The 21,097-nt window shown below is 36.5% G+C and overlaps 1 protein-coding gene across 13 annotated transcripts in view; it reads left to right on the forward strand.

The window, feature by feature from the left end:
- The window catches only part of RYR2 (ryanodine receptor 2), an 810,976-nt gene that overhangs the window by 677,363 nt on the left and 112,516 nt on the right, over nt 1–21,097 (forward strand). For 7 of the 13 annotated variants that reach the window (XM_060406755.1, XM_060406748.1, XM_060406743.1 and 4 more), the window contains 8 exons: nt 1,442–1,612; nt 2,680–2,739; nt 5,436–5,570; nt 9,128–9,162; nt 9,905–10,018; nt 12,251–12,347; nt 14,143–14,246; nt 15,913–15,964. In XM_060406755.1, the coding sequence (XP_060262738.1) occupies nt 1,442–1,612; nt 2,680–2,739; nt 5,436–5,570; nt 9,128–9,162; nt 9,905–10,018; nt 12,251–12,347; nt 14,143–14,246; nt 15,913–15,964 (768 nt within the window). The remainder of the gene's footprint in view (nt 1–1,441; nt 1,613–2,679; nt 2,740–5,435; nt 5,571–9,127; nt 9,163–9,904; nt 10,019–12,250; nt 12,348–14,142; nt 14,247–15,912; nt 15,965–21,097) is intronic. The other 6 variants (XM_060406745.1, XM_060406749.1, XM_060406752.1 and 3 more) reach the window with 1 other exon arrangement.

The following is a 21,097-nucleotide window of genomic DNA, read 5'->3' on the forward strand; positions in this document are numbered from 1 at the left end:
GATCCCTGGACCAGAAAGATCCCTGGAGCAGGAAATGGCAACCCACTCCAGTATTCTTGCCTGGAGAATCCCCATGGACAGAGGAGCCTGGCGGGTTATAGTCTGCAGGGTCACAAAGAGTTGGACATGACTGAAGCTATAAGTACATCTCTTTGGAAAGGGAATGTGATTCTTATTACTATGGTTCAGATTTTATAGATTTGATATATATATGTATATATATATGCTATATATGTAATGATATAATACATTATATAATATATATGATATTATTAGCATATCAACTACTGTCACTACATGATTTCAGTTGTTTCAAAACGTTCACTATGCAAAAAGCTTCTTTCGGTATCATGTTGTGATATATTTTGCCTTCTTTTGGGGAAGACAAATCATTTGTAGATTAAATTCTCTTCTGTTTTTTCTCAGCTCAAAACTAATACACCATATCATTATCATAAAAGTATCTTCAATGTTTGATTTGTTGCTACAAAGAAATTTAACATATACGAACAAAGGTATATGGGACAGTTTTAATTTTAGTCTTTGAATGTGCCCTCTAAATAGAAAAAAGGATCCTCACTACCCAGTGAAAATTAGACTCTGTAATTTGAGGTAACCCTAGCACAGACATGGTTTTCAACAGAATTACAAGGGAACTTAAGTATCATGGCTGGGCTCAGTTGTAAGCAAGTCATCCAGAGATAATCCTAAATATTTAAGTAACACTGATTAGTATATTATTAATATATCTCTTTCTGTTAGATGGGGATTAAGGCCTTGGGGAGACAAGTGTTCAGCCTATGTAAAAGGCAAATAAATGTTTGAGAGTTGTATATGTGCTGTGTGTGTGTGTGAGAGAGAGACAAAGCAAGCATTTGTCAAAGCAAAAACCATTTATTCTTACATTTTTTTCCTCTTAAGCATTGATAATTGTATACCACACAGTATCTGAAATTACCATGAAGTTTTCATACATCCATATGCCTCTCTAAAATCACAATGTGCAATTTCCTTCTGAAATTTTATAGACGAATTCCCTGTTGGTCCAGTGGTTAGGACTCCACACTTCCACTGGCAGGGGCTTAGGTTCAGTCTCTGGCCAGGGAACTAATATTCTTCAAGCCATATGGTGTGGCCAGACTAAAAACAAAAACAAACCAACAAAATAATAACCCTTTTTTTTTTCTTAAAAAATATAGAAATGCCTACGAGGGAATTATAGTGACTTGGGAATCTGAGAAGTAGGACTTAAAATCAGCAAGAGATGCTGAAAAGAAAGAGAAGAGGTATTCTTAGTAGGATTTTCAAAAACAGGGACCAGCAGAAAATGAGGAAGATGAACAGTCAGTTCATCTGTTAGATGAAACAGTCAGTTAGAAAAGGCTCATGAATCCTGAGACAAGAAATTGTTGCAGATTCCAATGTTTATCTTTGTTTCTAGGCAGCTGTTTCTGATCAGGAAAGGAAGAAAATGAAGCGCAAAGGGGACCGATATTCCATGCAGACATCTCTTATTGTGGCTGCTCTGAAGCGGTTACTGCCCATTGGGTTGAACATCTGTGCCCCTGGGGACCAGGAGCTCATTGCTCTGGCCAAAAATCGCTTTAGTCTGGTAAGGCTCCTGTTCCTCCCATTGGGAAAGATCATTTGACCTCCAGCTCCTCAGGCGTTTGGAATCCTTTGTCTCACTGTTCTGTGTCAGTGTTTCTTTTCATTGAAGGCTTTATTAACCAGTTTTTGTATACAGGCCCTAAGACTTAGACACAGAGATGGCCTAATATTTTTTTTGGAGGCTGTTTTTATTTCTAAATTATGTTAATCACCTCAAGGGTATATTCACACACCAAATGGAAAGATGGCAACAAGTCACTAGTAGTGGGGAGAAAAAATGGATTTCATATGAACTCCTATATCAAATTTGTGATGAGAGGTATCTGCAGATTTATGATGGGTATTTTTTCATAAATGCATAATGTGTTATGCTGATTGTGGGTGGATAAGATGTTGACTTTTAAATCAGTTTTTCTCCTTTGTGAGCATCAATATTGAAGTTCTCAAGATTTCTTGATGGCCTTCAACTTTCCTCTGTGGCTATACAGAGAGAATGCAGTTTTTTGAAAATAGGCATGCTATGTTATATACATGTAAAATAAAAGGTATATTCTCCCTCCCACACTGAGGAACCTCTCTATATATCCACAGTTTGAGGCCCTACTGTGAGCAAGTTGAGGGGAGGTTGGGGCCAAGGGGGCTACAGGGATGCAGGCCCACTGGGTGTTGCTTAATATTTGCTTCTCAGGGTATGCTCCTCATGATTACTGGACATTTGTAGATGTTATTGGCTAAAATGACTTCATGGAGATTTTAGAGAAAGCTGGAGACCTCCTTCTGTTTGAACCTAAAGGACTTTGCCTCTGTTCTGCTTCTAGTGACCTGGAAATTCAGTTGCATTAAATCTAGTGAACTTTCAGTGAAGTCCAGTTAGGTGATGGACTTGTTTCAGGTCCCAGCAATATCAAAGCACTACCTGAGCGATAATCCCCCAGATTTACGGCATGTATTGAATCCTATAAAGATGTTTGTTCAGACAATTTCAAAAGAAGTTGGAATTATTTCTATTCACTTGTGACTGTGGATGCACTGTAAGACTTCTTTTAGCTAACATTTATTTCTTGACAGAAAGACACTGAGGATGAAGTTCGAGATATAATCCGCAGTAATATTCACTTACAAGGCAAGGTAAGCCCAATATTCAAAAGGATACTTAGCACCTATAAACTATATAGTTAATCTCTCTTTAGAAGAAATATTACATATAATGTTACTTTAACAAGGTAGTAAAAATATATCATTTTAATAATTCATTATTCTGCTTGCAAATCCTTATGAATTAATGACTCTCAAGATAACAAATGATAAATTTCTAAAGTAGATCACCAAAGACTGTCAAACTTTGTAAAAAAAAAACAAAAAAGATGGCACCAGTTGAAATAAAGGTTGGGAATTTCCTTCATACAGCTGAATTTGAGGACTTTTGTGACATGGAGACAGTTGTCTTTGAAAATTTGATATTTGACACCTAGTTCTCAGAAATGAAATAAGTTTAAGGGTCATTAGCACATAGGAGATAGTAAGAATTACTGTAGTAGGAAAGCCAGTGTACATTTAGAAGAGAAACATGAATGAATACCATTATAACATCTATTTTTTAACTGTGGGTTAAATGTTTGCTGTAAGTAGTTTTTGTAGTCAAGTATTTACCATTATTTGGAAATGCTTTCATAGTAGTGGATAAAGTATTCATTTGTTTGCTGCTGCTGCTGCTAAGCTGCTTCAGTCGTGTCCAACTCTGTGTGACCCCAGAGATGGCAGCCCACCAGGCTCCCCGATCCCTGGGATTCTCTAGGCAAGAACACTGGAGTGGGTTGCCATTTCCTTCTCCAATGCAAGTCGCTCATTGTTTACTGGACCAGTTATTTAATATGAAAAGTCTTGCAGTTAATTACTTTGATTCAACTATTTGCTTCTATTCAGATGTCCTTCCTGAGGATTTTTTAAATTATGAAAATGTCCAGATGTCAAAAAGGATTGATTATAGTATAGTGTGTCCCTTTCTGGGTATTAAAATGTTTATTTCCAAAGATCCAAACCATATTAATTTTTTTAACACTTCAGAATATAATGTGATAAAGGTGTGACGTGCTTTTACCATATTTGCAATGCACAGAAATTATTTAGGACAGATTTCATGTGCACATGTTTATGAAGTCCATCATTCATTTAATTTTAACTTTAACAGAGTAGGAGGTTAATTCCCATACAAGCATGATGTCTTTGCAGAAAAAATAAAAAAGATTTTGAACATTATTCAAAATATTCATAAAGCCTCCAGCTTAACCTCAAGTTTATACATGGGTGTTTGAGGAGATCATACGTCTCTGCAAGGATCTCAAGATTTCTAGGAAATTTGGGCCCATGCTTTGAGAACCATGGTCCCAAATAGAGACAGGAAATATTCAGTACCTCTTATATAGGTATTTATACCACTCTCAGGAAACAGCAAATAAAAAGTTATGTCTTGAATAAGCAGGAGGAAATCCTTCCATTATATTCTAGCGGTTACTTATAGGAATACTTTGGACAATGTATGCTGTATATTGTGGTATCAGGAAGAAAGAAGAGCTGAGAAGGATGAACATGTATAATTAGCATTTCATCTTGCAATGAATGAAGCCTGAAAGTAAAGACATAATGAATACTTATTCGTTGTGACATTTCATTATATGCTTTTTATACTAAGGGTTGGGCCCCCATATATATGGACTTATAAGCAATGCGTTCTTTTGTTCTCAGCTCCTTCTTGAACACATTGTCTTAAAATTGTAGGACTGGTAATCCTAGGACAACAGGGGGTAATTTTATATTAAAAGAATAAAATCTGTAAGTCCAATAGTCTGCAAATGAAAGGAGTATATGAAGAAAAAGCATTTTGTTTTATCAAAGAACAAGTAGGTGTTGACAAGTCATTCAGTGTACGAAATTCTGTCTCCAACTAGATAAAAGTTTATTTTTTTGAAACATTCAGGCTCTGCTTTCTCTGGCTAGGAGTTGTAAAGCTTTGGATGTTGTTGATCTAATTCTGCTTCATTATTCTCCATCTCCCATGTTGAAAGGAAATATTTGATGGGAGAAGAAACATAAAAGTATTGCTTTGCTTGTTTTTAATGACATAGTTATTCTAAATTATTTCTTTGAAGTGATCTATCCCCGGAAAGATGCTTGTATTTGTCCATTTCTATGGTTTAAAATAATCTTTCTTAAAAAACCTTCAGAATTTGGTTATATCTTTAACTCAAGAAATTTGACAGTATTGAAAAGTAGAGTCCGTAGATTACTTTATCAGAATATGATTCGATATGCCTTCATTGATTTATATTCATTGGTATCTTAATTTCAGTGAGTCTAGGCTCTGTTGTTGAGTCCTTTTGTTTATAGGACTCATATTTATAGGATCACATTTAATGTGATCCTATATCATTGCCTCTAAAGTAGATCTTTCACTGATTTGAGTGAAAGGAAAAGAAAAAAATAGCTTTTGCCCGTTTTCTTTCCCTGATGATCTTCAGTTCATCCTTAAATCCTAGCTGAAACTTCACTTGTTTAGAGAAATCTTCCCAACCACAACAGATTAGGTTAAGTCCCCAGGGTACCTTATATTTCTTCCTAGCAGCCCTGTACCATTGTAAACATTTATTTGATGTCTGTCTGTCTCACCAGATGACAGGTTTCATGAGTACAAGATACTTCTGTCTTGATCTCTGCATCACGTTTTCACCCCGTGCCTGTGCTTTATACGTAGCTATAGATTGACTCTTCAGAAGTGGGTGTTCCTCTCTTTCCTCTGTATTTTTTGAACGGTTTTCTTTTTCCTACAGTTGGAGGATCCTGCTATTAGATGGCAAATGGCTCTTTACAAAGACTTACCCAATAGGACAGAAGACACTTCAGATCCTGAGAAGACAGTGGAACGGGTCTTGGATATAGCAAATGTACTTTTTCATCTTGAACAGGTTAGCTTTTGTGTTGATTCAGTCACAGTTGCATTAACCTTGTAAGAATGTGTTTTTAAAGGACGTGTGCTAACTTGTGAGCCAAAAAGCATACGTGTTCAGCATGTTTGTTAAAAATAATCTGTGACTCGGGAGTGCTTAGGATATAATCAACACTATTTCCAAGCTTATAATTTTTGTAACCATCGATAGATAATGTATTGAGGGAGAGCAAGACCTCTGTTTTATTGTCTTTTCCAAAATATTTCTAAAATTAAACAGATAATTAGGATTATATACTTAATTTTAAACCATTCTAACAAAAATTTCAGGAGTTACTCCTGACTTCACATGTTTTTTACCTGTATTACTGCTCAAAGCAACATATTTGAGATACTGTCTTTCCCTGGTCTCATATTTGAATTTAAGGTCACTTGTCTAACCCTTCATTTTAATATTTTTGAGCTGATTTTTCTCAGGATCAGCAATACATTACATTTAGAGAAGAGCAAAAAGGGAAATCCCATGGACGGAGGAGCCTGGTAGGCTGCAGACCATGGGGTTGCTAAGAGTCGGACACGACTGAGTGACTTCACTTTCACTTTTCACTTTCATACACTGGAGAAGGAAATGGCAACCCACTCCAGTGTTCTTGCCTGGAGAATCCCAGGGACGGTGGAGCCTGGTGGGCTGCCGAATCTGGGGTCGCACAGAGTTGGACATGACTGAAGCGATGCAGCAGCAGCAGCAGCAGCAGCAATGCGTTGATATTAAAACCATGTGAGAGTAATGTTTTAAGTCATTTTTCAGTTGTTTTCTATTTTAAACTACAAAGCTTACTGTGTGTCTTATTTTCTTATTTATTACCTTTGCTCAAGAATTCCCAAACCAATAATATCTGAAGTGTTATCAGTTGGTGGATTGTGTTTTTGTATAAGGAATCTTCTAGCTTACGTACAATATCTGTAACACAGAGACTTTCTCTGTTTCTCATGAGACCCATTCAACCAACCAACACCAGACTGAAGGTGTTTAGTGCAAACTCAAAAGTATACTGTCACTGGGTCTCCATGACAGTACCTGCCTGACATGGAGGGGCAGTTATTTTACATTAAACATAAAATAATAAAATGCCCTGTATCATCTCAGGATATTGTTATCTGAATGTTTTGTAGAACACATGGCTGCTGCTGCTGCTGCTGCTGCTGCTGCTGCTGCTGCTGCTGCTAAGTCGCTTCAGTCGTGTCCGATTCTGTGTGACCCCATAGACGGCAGCCCACCAGGCTCCCCCAGTTCCTGCAATAATAAATATATTTCTTTGGTTCCTATTTTATCTCATGATCTCCTATCTCTGCCCTAGCCAGTTAAATAACTAAAGATATCATCTAATGCAGTATCTGTTAATTTCCTTCTTGTTTACTGAAATCAAATAACTTCTCAAAAGCCATGCAATTTATCACTATACCTGATGAAATTAAGCTAGGATACTCTTATGCCATATGACTGTTAATATGTATTCACACTGTGTAACACTGTAATATTAATAACATAATATGATAATAGAATATTATTTAGGCAACTTTATTTCTTTATTAATATTAAATATTCAGTTCAGTTCAAGACTTATTTAATATTATTTAGACAATGTTTCCCTAAATATTGTCATGAAATATTAAATATAAATAATCATATATCAGCAGATGACAAGATCTGAAGTAATGAAATGTTAAGTGATATATAGGGTCATAGAGGATTCCCTGGTGGTCCAGTGGTTGAGACACTGTACTTCATTTGAAGGGGCACAGGTTCTGTTCCTGGTTGGGGAACCAGGATCCCACATGCCACGCAGCTTGACCAAAAATTTTTAAAAGTCGAAAAGCTATAAGAAGTCATAGAATTGCATATCTGAAATGATAGGCGTATTAAAGAAGATTGTGCTACATATGCCTGTGCATGCTAAGTCGCTTCAGTTGTGTCTGACTCTTTGTGACCCTTTGGACTGTAGCCGGCCAGGCTTCTCTGTCCTTGGGATTCTCCAGGCAAGAATACTGGAGTGGGTAGCCATTCCCTTCTCCAGGGGATCTTCCTGACCCAGGGATCGAACCTGCATCTCTTGTCTCTCCTGTATTGGCAGGCGGGTTCTTTACCACTAGCATCACCAATTAAATGGCATTACTCTCTCATGAGTTTTTAATTCTTCCTGGTTTTCCTGCACATATCTAAGTTTGCTTGAATGACTTTTAGATACATTAAATGAAATTTATTGAACTCTAACTATGTTTTATTATAGTCTTATGTTATATATTCATAAACACATGTGAGATAATGAATGATATTTGCACAGTAATGAGATTCACTTTACTGAGCAACTATCTACCCCATGAATATTGTGTGCACTGCAGTGTGACAGCATTGTACTCTGCAGGTCCTGGGGCTTGACTTCTGTCGCTCAACTCAAGTGGCTGGTGCTCTAGGAGCAGATACAGACACATAGATAACTAAGTAATGGTTTAGATATGCTAGGATACAGAATTACTGAAGAGAGACTAAAAGGAACCCTGACTTTCTCTAGCTGTGATGAGGGTGATCCCTGTGTAAATCTTTAAGATGTGTGAATATCTAGGAAAAGGTAAGCAGGTCAGATTTTAATGGCCAAGTATTCTTCAAAGTGTCAAGAATATGAATAAAAGAACTCATGAATTATCAAAAAACAGAAAAGAGTGGGAAATATCTCTGTGCAGAATCCATTCCTTTCATCTCTCTATTCTTATGTTAATTTGTGAATCATAGAATAGTTTGCTGAGAATATTTTCACTTGCTAAACAATATTTTCACTTGCAAAAGCAGTGGGTGCACAGGAAAGACTTTATTTATCTCAAATGCCAGTGACCTATGCAAGTGACTTTTTGTGCTGTACGTCTGGTCATCTTTCTCAGAAGAGTGAGCTGTCTCTTTGGGATTTTCTAATGCTCAGACACGAGACAAGCTAACGCATCAGCACAGCCAGACATTCAAACAGTTGCAAGACACAACTTGATGTTCACTTTTGCATCACAGATCTTACCAACATCTATTTGCTTCATTTATAGGAAAATTGACTATTTAAGGTCTTTCCTTTGGGTATTAAAATGCTCTGCCAAATGGCAGCCTTCATGACAGTGGAGACCTTTTCTAGCACGTTCATCAGTGCTTAGGTACTTAATTATGTTTGTTGAGTGTTTCCCATGTTGATCACAATGCCTTATTCTCGGTGAATAGCATTATCCTTGATTCTGTTTTCACCTACACTGTCTTAACAATGTTTTGTTTTGCTTAACATAACCAAGAAGAAAACTGAACTAACTGGATAGTTATCAGAAAGTGTTTCTTGATCTTATAGAGGAAAGAGGATCACAGAAATAAATGCTTTAAAATTACACAAATTGCTTTGTTAAAATTTCCAAACCACTGTTATCCAAACATTCTAAATGTTTTCTTCAGGCATTAGTATTACATTCATATTTTGACTCTTTACTGCAAAGGATAATGCCTTTAGTTTTACTTTTTTTTAGCTAACATAACATTTTTATTTCTTCCAGAAATCTACATGTATGCGCCGGAGATATTACAATCTGGGAAGTACAGTGTTCAATTGCCTAGAAATTACTAATGAATGTAGAATTCCACGTTGGGATTTTTTTCTCTCTAATACTTATGATTAATCTCTTCCTTGAAATTCCAAATGCCATTAGCTAAACACATAGCTTGCTTGCATCATTTACTGCAACTTATAAATTCTTATTTGTCCCTATCTAACAAAATAATTATATAGTTTAACATTTTTGTAAAATTAAATTCTTTTACTCACTTCTACTAATGTGTTCACGAAGACTTGTCATCTTCTCTCCATCTTATTAAATATATTAAGAAACAGTAGACTGCGTTAGAATTTTCTTTAACTGCATCTATTTATATTTACTGTTGTAGCTCTTAGGATAAAATTAGTGAAAATGCATAAGCCAGGATAGGTTAATTTTTCTTTACTTATGTTTTGGCACCAAAACTGAATTTTAAAAAGGATGCAAAATTATTTCATATAGGATCGCTTCATATTTCTTTGGTTTTTTAAAAATGATATAGCTTCGAAAGTACACATTGTTGGGAAAATATGATGTTTTTTCTAAGGAAAATACATAACATCTGAAACTATTTCAAATGTAGCATTGGGTAACTTGAAGATATTGTCATAATAATTGTAAGATACTTTTGGAAAATTGAAAATCTAAAAGTTTTTAGGTAAAAGGTATAGCTGTTTAGTACTATGTTCCTGAAGATGTTTGGGGGTTAAATACGTATGTCTCTGTCTTTCTACCTCAGGTTGAGCATCCTCAGAGATCGAAAAAGGCCGTGTGGCACAAACTGCTCTCTAAGCAGAGGAAACGTGCCGTGGTTGCCTGCTTCCGGATGGCTCCTTTATATAATCTGCCGAGGTCAGAATTTCTTTAATGTTGGTAATAGGTTAAAATTACTCTTCCTCTAAGATGTGATAGGAGGCTAACATATACCTTGACATGGTTATAGTAGTCCAAGGAAGGATGAAGGAGATTCATTGCCTCTTCTGTGTAATGCTTAACTTCATTTTTCCTTGTTGGTTATTCTCATTGGCCTGTAATGTCATTGTTGAATAGAGTTTACTTTTTTATTGAAGTATAGTTGTGCTTTAGATGTACAGTAAAATGATTTATACATTTATCTTTTCTTTTTCAGATTTTTTTCTTACATAGGTTATGAAAGTATTGAGTAGATAGATGCTGTGCTATACAGTAGGTCCTTGCTGGTTATCTGTTTTCTATATAATAGCATATATATGTTGATTTCAGACTCCTAACTTATCCCTCCCCAGCCTTTCCCCTTTGGTGACTATAAGTTTGTTATCTGTTACTTTTACATAATTAGGAGGATCTGCTCACATATTTGAGGCAGGACAGAGAAATCAGCTTCCCTAATAGCTCAGCTGGTAAAGAAGCTGCCTGCAATGCAGGAGACCCTAGTTCGATTCAAGGGATAGGCTATCCACTCCAGTATTCTTGGGCTTCCCTTGTGGCTCAGCTGGTAAAGAATCCACCTGCAATGCAGGAGACCTAGGTTCCATCCCGGGGTTGAGAAGATCCCCTGAAGAAGAGAAAGGCTACCCACTCCAGTATTCTGGCCTGGAGAATTCCATGGACTGTCTAGTCCATGGGGTTGCAAAGAATTGGACACAACTAAGCAACTTGCACTTTCAGAGTAATCAGGAACCAGTCTTTGGGATCAGACTGCCTTGATTTGAATCCTGACCTCACAGCTCCTGAGTGCATGATTTTGGTCAAGGTTCTTTCCTGACTTTGTTGTAGTTTTCTCAACTGTACCATAAGGTTTGCCTCATAGAGTTGTTTAGGTTATTTAATGGGTCAAGGTAGACAGAATGCTTAGAACTGAACATAACACAATGTTAATCGTTGTTTTTTACTTTTGTGATTATTTCATCTTTGGGGAAAAGAATTGATAGGGAACTAACTTACGGGAATAATGCAGATGCATTACCCTCATGGTACCTCTTCAACTCACTTTATTGACTCAATGACATCCAGTTCCATCAACTAGCAAATTACAAGTTAGTTTCTACAATACAACAGAGTCTGCTATTCCACTTTCTCTGATATAACCCTATTCAAAATTGTATTCCTTATTCCAGTGGTTCTCAGACCTGGTACTTTAAGGAAATACACTCAGATTCATTTGAGGAATATCCAAGCCTCAACCTGTTGAATCAGAATATCAGGGCTTGGCATATGTACTGTGTAAAAGCTCCCCAGGGGATTCTGATGTACCAGTAGAGTTGAGCTTCTCTCTTGTACAAGAATTGATGGTGAGTTCTGGCCATTCCAGGTGCCTGGTCAGTTCTTCTCCCTGGATTTCAAGGCCCTTCATAAACAGAAGTTTATGTCTCTTGACTCCTTAGTGTTCCTTTCATACTGTTAATGTTGTAGCATTCCACTCTACAGTGGCACCATCTCATTTTAACACGTCTGGTATGCTCTTATGTTCCCTTATTGATGTGACTTTCTTAGAGTGGAACCTTAGCCATATATTGCATCAATTTCAAGATGAGTTTACTTATTCTTTTAGTCTTTACTGGTCTTCTTTATTTCATAGGCAACTATTTTCATCAGTATTCTAGGATTTAATCTTTGGATATATACGCCCATAAAGTTCCCTTAATACGTTTAGTTTTGTAATCCTCAGAGGCTGTATCTGATGTTAACAGGGAGACTGAATAATTCCTCTCTTGATGCTCACAACTGTTTATCCAGAGCCACTTTATGTCATAAGAGCTACCATGTAATGAGCATCTATCCAACATGTTTTATCTTCTTTATCTCAGTTTGAGTCTCACAAAACTGAAGCGTAGATAGGGTTATCCTAGTTTTATAAATGAGAGAAGCTGACAAAGTTGGATATCTTGACCAATGTTACAAAACTTAGAAATAACTGAATCCAGGTCAGTGTGTGATCTGAGAAAGCTTTCTCTATCTACTGCAATGTCTTGCCTCTCCAGTCGAGATTGGAAAGTTTATTTCTATTTATTCTTTTAGTGTACAGATAATCCAGTGATTAAGTGCTACTGAGTGCCTTTTCAATTTATTTTTTAAAAAGCTCTTGAAATTATGCTTACCTTTTAGGCATCGGGCTGTCAATCTCTTTCTTCAGGGATATGAAAAGTCTTGGATTGAAACAGAAGAACATTACTTTGAAGATAAATTGATAGAAGACTTAGCGGTATGTTTTTACTGGGTTAAAAGATGAAAGTAGGTCTGGGCTTGGTGGAATAACATTGGTGTGAGCCATTTATCTTATAACATTAAAGAGGAAACATTATTGCAGCCTGTGGGGCTTAGGAAACTTTATTCTGAATTGTTACTGCCTGCAATGTTTAGGGAAAATTCGCTCTTCTTATTTCAAAGAGATCTCATCAACAGCTAGTAATTCAGAATTTAAGTAAAATTTGACTCTATTGTTCTTTTAAATTATTCCTCAAAGGAACTTCAAACACCACAGAACCAGGATAGAACTATCAAAGCTGAACCATAAAGAATGATTCACCAAAAATAAGTTGAGGCTTAACAAAAGCCAATGAAAAGTGGCTGGTTGTTAAACATATGCAGGGATTGGATGCAGGAAGAGCAGAAAGTCAAAGCAGATATAGAATAAACAGAGAAGTAGAATTTTTCATCCAACCATGCTGATAAGGAGGCTTGTGCTACTGAGAAAGCTTCACTCAAGGGAGCCATTGTCTCAATTTATTTATAAGCTGTGGATCTATTTAAAAATTTGATCAAGAACCACCTTCTCAGGAAAATTTACAAGCATGTAGTTCCACTGCATTTTGTAGACTGAGAGGCTCCATAATTCCAAAGTTAAAACTTGGGTCTAAAGGTTTTTTTGAAAAAACACACAAACAATCAGGGAATGTAATGGACAAACTAATCTAATTCATAAAACCTTAACCCTGATTATTCCCATATATTTTATTTAGTTATTATTGTGATTGGAGTGTAGTTGATTTACACTGTTGTGTTAGTTTTTGCTGCACAATGATCCTATTTATTTTAAGTGAGTTTCATTTTTCTTTAGAATCAAACCGGTAGAATATTAGAATGTTTTAACCTTGCAGATTTACCATACTAGCTGCAACATTAAGCCTTAAATCCAAGAAAGAACATCACTTACATAGAAAGAATATCAGTTTGAATGTGTAAGTCTAATAGAGATACAAAATTCATTAGTCATTCAACAAACAGGATTAATTCATTCTCGAGTCAGTAAAAAAATGCTTAATAATTTTCTTTATGGTAAATGTGCAATAAATGAAATTACTTTTTTTAAGTTTTAAAAGTGAAAATGAGAATAACATGTAAGTGGTTCAAATACTAACTCATTCAGCGTTCTTTACCTAGCTCTCTCTACATAGGCAACAGAAATATTTCATTTGATAAAACAGTTTGCCTTGCTAGGTGCACTAAATTTTTATACATGGAGTGACAGCATTTTATTGCAATTTTTTTGTATTTGAGATTTCCCTAGAGCTGCTGAAATCCATGTAGCAGTTCACTTTCAGTTAGTTATGATGCTGCTTATGAGAATAGTATTCAGTATTTTTAAATGGTATAAATCATCCTTGCCCATAGTGTTTTTTGTCCCATTATTCAACAACTTTTTAAATTAAAATTTTATTTTTTTTTGTTTTTGTTTTATTTGGCTGTGCTGTGTGGCGTGTGAGATCTTAGTTCCCTAACCGGGGATCAAACTCATGTCCCCTGTATTGGGAGTGCAGAGCCTTAACCACTGGACTACCATAGAAGTCCCAACTTTCTTCTTTAAAACTGTATACTTTTGCACTGATAATATAATACACATGTCCAGGTACAATGCATAAACATAGACACAGACATGCACCACGATAGGAAGAAAAAGGCTTTCTTTTTATTTGCTATTCCAAGCCTTCATAGAGCTCTTGGGTTTGAGTGAACATTTCACCTTAATGTGAAATTTTATGAATTTGACTTTTTTGTAGAAACCTGGAGCAGAACCTCCAGAAGAAGATGAAGGAACTAAGAGGGTTGATCCTCTTCATCAGCTGATCCTTCTGTTTAGTCGAACAGCTTTAACGGAGAAATGGTATGGTTGGGGAGTTCACAGGAGACCTAGGAGGAACAAACAGAGACCCATGTCTGAGTGTTCTGTTCGTCACATGTTCATGTTTCAATTTCATCTTCTTCTTGAGAGGAGAGAAAATTGTTCAAAGTTGGTTCGGAAGATCCCCTGGAGAAGGAAACGGCTACCTATTCCAGTATTCTGGCCTGCAGAATTCCATGGACTACAGTCCATGGGGTTGCAAACAGTTGGACATGACTGAACGAGTTTCATTTCACTTACTTCACAGGACCAGTCTGGTATACATGTATGAACCAACACTCGTTCAACTTCAGACTTTAATATTTACCTATCAAATATTAATATCTACCTAGCTCTAATTCTTTTAATAATATTGTAATTAGCTGGTTGAGTTGATTCTGAATCTTCTTATAATCTTCTCTTTATCACAAATGTCCTTTAGAAATTAAAACAAAAGAGCCCAAAGTAAATTTCAATACCAAATGTGTTGGAGACCACCGGTAACCCCAAATTTCCTGGATTGATTATCTCCAGTGTGCAGTGAGTGTTAGGAAACTTGAGGAGATGGCTAAGCCATCCCCTCGATGCAAAGTTTCTTTGAGATCTGTTTTAAAGGCCTTCTCCATTTTTCTTGGTTCTTGTTCTTTTGAATTCATTGAAACCACAGAGGGCAAAACCTCTATGGAGTTAAATAAGAAATGCATTCATAGGCTTGATAATTAAAGTGTGCCAGCATCTGCCCATTATAGGGGCACGGTGTAGATTCATTCCGTAGATGAGACCTTGAAGAGGTTTCAAAACCCTCATCAGCTTCCCTGTCTTGGGAAAGAAAGCCAGCTTTGCCCTAGGCAAAGCAGGAAAAGAATTTAATTAAAAATCCCTGTTCACATGAGCCTTGATGAGTTCATCTGACCTCTGTGCATGTCATAATAATGTACATTTCTCCCTGTTAGCTAATGTGATCCATCTTTCTCTCACTATTTCTCTCTCTCTCTCTCTTATTATTTCCTAACTAACAAAACCATCTCATCCCTAAGCATAGAGCAGCTCCCTGTCTGGCATTGTCAGGTAATGAGGTATTTCTCATAAGTGGACTTTTCTGATGGCTGTAAGTTTAAAACTGCTAAGATAATTTTGCAAACATCAGGAATTTTTTGATGGAAGTCTTTCTTCAGTGAATTAGTGATTTTCATGCTTTTTCAAAAGAAGATAATAAATAGATTTTAACCTGTCTTAACTTTTAAGAATCTTTATGACCATAATATTTTTTCACTATATAGTCATGTAATAATTTGGGGAGTCTTTCCAAAAAATGTCAGATATCACTTCTGCTGTCAAGATACCTGACATCACGTAAATTTTCTTGTTTCAATGTTTGTATTTTTAAGAAAATATTAATGTTACTACATTTGTGTGTAAATCAGTAAATTGTTTATTTATACACAAACATTTATTATATTATACTGTAAGGTAAGATGGGGCCAACTCTTGAGGAAGTCTAATATCTTTGCTTTCTGATTCTATAATGTTTTTGAATGATTGCTCTAAGTTTTGTGTTTGTTTCATTTAGAAAAAGACACACTTGTTGAAAGAAGGTTATTATATATAGTGATGGTAATTTTTCATGTAACCTACTTAAAAACTGTTGTTTTTTTCTTATTTTTCATAGCAAACTGGAGGAAGATTTTTTATATATGGCTTATGCAGATATTATGGCAAAGGTAAATAAATGTCTTGATTTTAATGGTAAAATATAAAAAATCTACATATTTCTCAATTAAAATAAAATATTGTTAAATTTTAGAAAACTTAAGGACATTAATCTCAACTTTTCACTTGTTGCTTGAATATCTGTTCTAACTTTTTTGACAGATAATCATTGTTTCTTCATTTAACATTTTATTTATGGGCATCTCACTAATTTTCCAAACATTCATTCATTCAACAAATATTAACTGGGCATGAAGATACTGGAGATAACATGGTGAATCAGAGAAATACACACATCCTGTCTTCTTAGAGTTCATCATCTGATGGAAAGGGCAAACTCTGAACAAATGATTACCCAAAAGATGCTGACAAGTTTAATGGTAGAGGAGCAATTAGGAGTATATGGAGCAGGCTGCATAGCACTGAGTTTTAAGGAAGTCCTTGACTGTTGAATGATGAGTTGACCATGCAAAAATAGTAATAGCTAAGTATTTACTGGGTGCTTATTTCATTTAATCTTAGAACAAGGAGATGAATGAGGCGATGAGTATAAAAAAGGAGTCAGGTTTCTCTGAGGCTTCTGACTTGGGCATCTGAGTTGACAGCAGTACCATATGCTAAGGTGGGGAGCACCAGAATCAATGCAGGCCTAGAGTGAAGAGGCAAGATGGCAAATTAAATTTTCTACATGTTCATTAAAGAAGCCTGTGAGACATCTAAGCGGAAATGTCCAGTGTGTGGTAAGATAGTCATTTCTGACATTCTGTATCTCATGGAAGGCTTATAAATATAGCTTTGTTATTTGTCAGCATTAGAAGGAAACTGAAGCCACAGTAGTACATAATCTTGCTTAGGCAGAAAAGGAAGCATGAGAAGATCAGTCAGCATAGGACCAAGCCTTTAAAGACATGAATGCTTAAGAGATGGCTAGAACAAAAGGACTTCTCCCCGGAAAAATAGGAGAGAATCTTAAGTGTGAGCATACATAGGAACTGTTGAAATGTGTGGTCAACAAGGTCTTACTCTGCTGAGGGACTGAACATAAGGATTGAAGATTCCCCAGGATTTATTCCATGGACATCATGTGAGAATAATTGCAGAGAATTTTGAGGGAACATTGATGGTCCAAGTGTGTATTGTAGCGAAGTAGAGATTTCCATGTGAGTAGATGTGGCGTAAGTCTCTTTATTGAGAAGACTGAGAACGGGGTGAAAGATATAAGGTGATAAACATCTAGATGGAATTATAAGATAGAATTAGAGATTTCTGACTAAGTAAGTCAGAAAGAGAAAGGCAAATACTGTATGATACTGCTTATATATGGAATCTAAAATATGACACAGAGAACTTATCTATAAAACAGAAACAGATTCACAGACATAGTAAACAGACTTGTGGTTTTCAGGAAAGTGGAAGGGTGGATTGGGAGTTTGGGATAGTTGTATTAAGTCACTTGAGTCATGTCCAGCTCTTTGCGACCCTGTGGACTGTAGCCCGCCAAGCTCCTCTGTCCATGGGATGCTCCAGGCAAGAATACTGGAGTGGGCTGCCATGCCCTTCTCTAGGGGATCTTCCCCACCCAGGGATCGAATCCTTGTCTCTTACGTCTGCTGCACTGGCAGGCAAGTTCTTTACCACTAGCACCACCTGGGGAGCCATCTGTGTATAACTGAATCACTTTGCTATACACCAGAAACTAACACAGTGTTGTAAGTCAACTATCCTTCAATAAGATAATTTTTTTAGAAACACTTGATTAAAAGATGAAAGAGGAAAGACATTTCCTTCTATGGAAGTTGGTACTGAGTATTGACTAGAAACTAAAATGGAACCCCCAGACAGTGTGCAAAGCCTCATTGATGTCGGCTTTTATGAATTTGGGCAGTACCAGTCTTCCTGGTTGTGTGGCTTTTCCCTAGCAGTTCCCAGAACCAAATGCAGAGTCAGAGAAGGCAAGAAGTTAGATTCGTCAAGGATGGCAATTTTTACCAGACTGTTGCTGAAGGACAGAGGATCATAGGGGTTTTTTCTGTCATTATGAGAGTGGCTGAGGCGTTCGATCTTGGATTCTGAATAAGACAAATAAGGAAATGAGACAGGAGGGAACTGATAAGCAAGGGGATTGTAAAGTAGTCCATGGATTGTTTTCCCTTCAGCTGAAGAAGCAATGAGCAAGAGGTCTGGAAAGGGAAAGGCTCCTGTTTTGAGAGTAGAAGATTCCTGATAACTTCAAATTCTTCCTTGTGATGGGAGAAGAGTCAGCCCCCACACTTGTCCTGGTTGCATCCTACAGTTAAATCTTATCTCTTTTGAGAAATGATCAAATATTTGTTGACGCTCACTTTTCTTCAAGATTTTCCCATCAAAATTAATCTCTTTCCATTTATTGTTTGATGTATCCCAGGAATGCCAGCTTTAATCACTTCATTCTTCTCTCAATCAGTTATCAAGATGTGTGCCCCTAGAAATTATTTGAACACACTGTGCAGGCTATGAGTTTACCTGTGGAGAGCACAGTGGGACTTTATTCTGGCTTATTCTGCCCTGGGATTCTATACAGTTACAAGAAATTATAAGAACTCACTAGTTTTTTGACAGCCAGGTTGCATTTTTTCTCTCATTGTGAGCTTGCCTTTTCACCTCAATTCCAGGTCATTTATGAATTTCTTCTGAGGTTCATCATACATATCTCTATTTTGGCAGTTGTTGTAGGCTTTAGTTAAGTCATCTGTTCTCTTAATTGGAGCTGAACCACTGTGCAAGGCCAAAATAGTTTTAAAGTTCAGTTCTTTCATCCAGTGTTAAGTATCTCTTTACATTTATGTTACCCACAGACTTGGTAAGTGTGCTATCCCAGTGTCTCCCTAAGTTGCTAGTTTTGGTGATTCACATCAAACTATTGAGTTAGTAGTTTCAGGAGGCTGCCTTTCTTCACTTTGATAGCCAGCATCCCAGGAGTCTGAAAATTTCTCTTGGACATCATGGTTTCTCAGAATTTACTAGTGGTCATTTTACATTCATGTATGATGATTTTTGACTTGAATTTGACACTTGAACTCTGTTCAAAAGACTTATGTCATCCTGTCTTTCTTCAGTATTGTAGGACTTTATGACAGCAGCATTCACATCTTAATTGGTTTTTCTAAAATTTCAGTTTTCATTTTTTTTTTCAATTGAAGCCCAGAATTGGGTTAACTAGAACTCTGGATCCATGATACACTCCCATTATTGACTCCTTTTTTTTTTAAATCCCTCTCTACCCCTCAGCACTGCATGGTATGTGAGATCTTAGTTCCCTGAACAGGGGTTGAACCCACGCCCCCTGCATTGGAAACACTAGAATACCAGGGAAGTTCCCATTATTGGTAGTTACTTAGCAATTTCTAATAATGTAGTAAATACCCATAAACTCCCTACTCACAAGAAAAGCTAAGACCTTGATAATTACCTACCTTAATTAAAATGGTTCTCTCTTTAACCCATACCCTGCCTCCCCATATGAGGAAATCATCATCTTGTATCCCTTGTTCAGGATAACCTTGCTTTCCTTTGGGGGCTTCCATGGAGACTCAGACAGTAAAGAATTTACCTGCAATGTGGGAGATTCAGGTTTGACCCTTGGGTTGGGAAGATTCCCTGGAAAGGAAATGACTACCCATTCCAGTATTCTTGCCTGGAGAATTCCACGGACAGAGGAGCTTTACATAGTTTTCATTAGTTATATAGATTTATTACTATATATATGATATATGTGTGCATTGTCAGTTACTCAGTTGTGTCCGACTCTTTGAGACCCTATGGACTGAAGCCCACCAGGCTGCTCTGTCCATGGGATTCTCCAGGCGAGAATACTGGAGTGAGTAGACATTTCCTCCTCCAAAGGATCTTCCCAACCCAGGGACTGAACCCACATCTCCTGAGTCTCTGGCACTAGCAAGTAGATTCTTTATCCTTGAGCCACCTGAGAAAGCCCTATTACATGTAAACATGCATTTTATATATATGTGTGCATATAAATATATATATAATTATGTATTTTTAAAGATTTTAGTTGTTTTAACTTTTAAAAGGGCATGATGTGTACCACAGCTTTCTTATCCATTCATCTGCTGATGGAAGCAATCTGCTAGGTTGCTTCCATGTTGATGTGTGGCAAAACCAATATAATATTGTAAAGTAAAATAATAATAATAATAATAATAAATTAAAAAAGAAAACAAAAGGGCGTGATGCTATGTATAAAGTTTGGGTACTTAATGGTTTTACTGTTGTTTTCCAAGATACATCTATACTCTTGTGTGTACTGGAGATCATTCGATTTGACTTATATTCCCTTGTGCAACTACACCATAGCTTATCCATTTACCTTTTTGTTTGTAACCCTTTTTTTTTGCTGATGTGAAAATGGGCTTGAAATGGCTATTCTTATTCACGTCCAAAAGCCATGGGTCATAGGCTGTATGAAGGTTAAATTTGAGATGCCCAACCATTTTCCAAAGTTACTGCCCCAAATTACATTCCTCCTTGCTACATTTAAGAGAGATTCTGGTGATACATATCTTCTCCAATATTTGATATTTTATGCTTTACTAATTTTTGTCAACCAGGTGGATGTGGCATGACATTTCATTGGGGTCTTAGTTTTCCTTTTTCTTGGGTAGGTCATTTTCACATTTAAAAATCACTTCTCTTTGGGGGTTAAGTCTGAAGCAATGAGTTAATGAGCAGTGAGGGTTAAGCTGATGAGGAGTTCTGCAGTTTCTCTTACTACAGTTTCTGCACTAAGTCATAACTTAGTATTCCTTGTTCTCCTTCCTTTGGCTGCATGTTTAAAATTCATTTTAAATCTTTGTATTCTTCAAGCCACACTTTATTTTAAACCTTGGGGTAATGTGTGTGGTTTTTTTGAATCTTCCCAACACCCTCCTTCTATCATATATATCTCTTCTTGTGAACATTTTAGAACATTTCCAGTTCATCCGTGTTGGTTTGCTGTTACCCTTTCGTTTTCTCCTCATTGTGATCACTCATGCTTGATTCTCAGAATGTCTCTTTATATCCCATCATTCCTTCTAAACTGTCAAGCCGTTCTGTCCAAATGGAATGGTTTTACCAGTTTAAATAAGATAACCATGTAGAAGTAT

This window comes from Ovis aries, chromosome 25, assembly GCF_016772045.2.
Source record: "Ovis aries strain OAR_USU_Benz2616 breed Rambouillet chromosome 25, ARS-UI_Ramb_v3.0, whole genome shotgun sequence".
Lineage (NCBI taxonomy): Eukaryota > Metazoa > Chordata > Mammalia > Artiodactyla > Bovidae > Ovis > Ovis aries.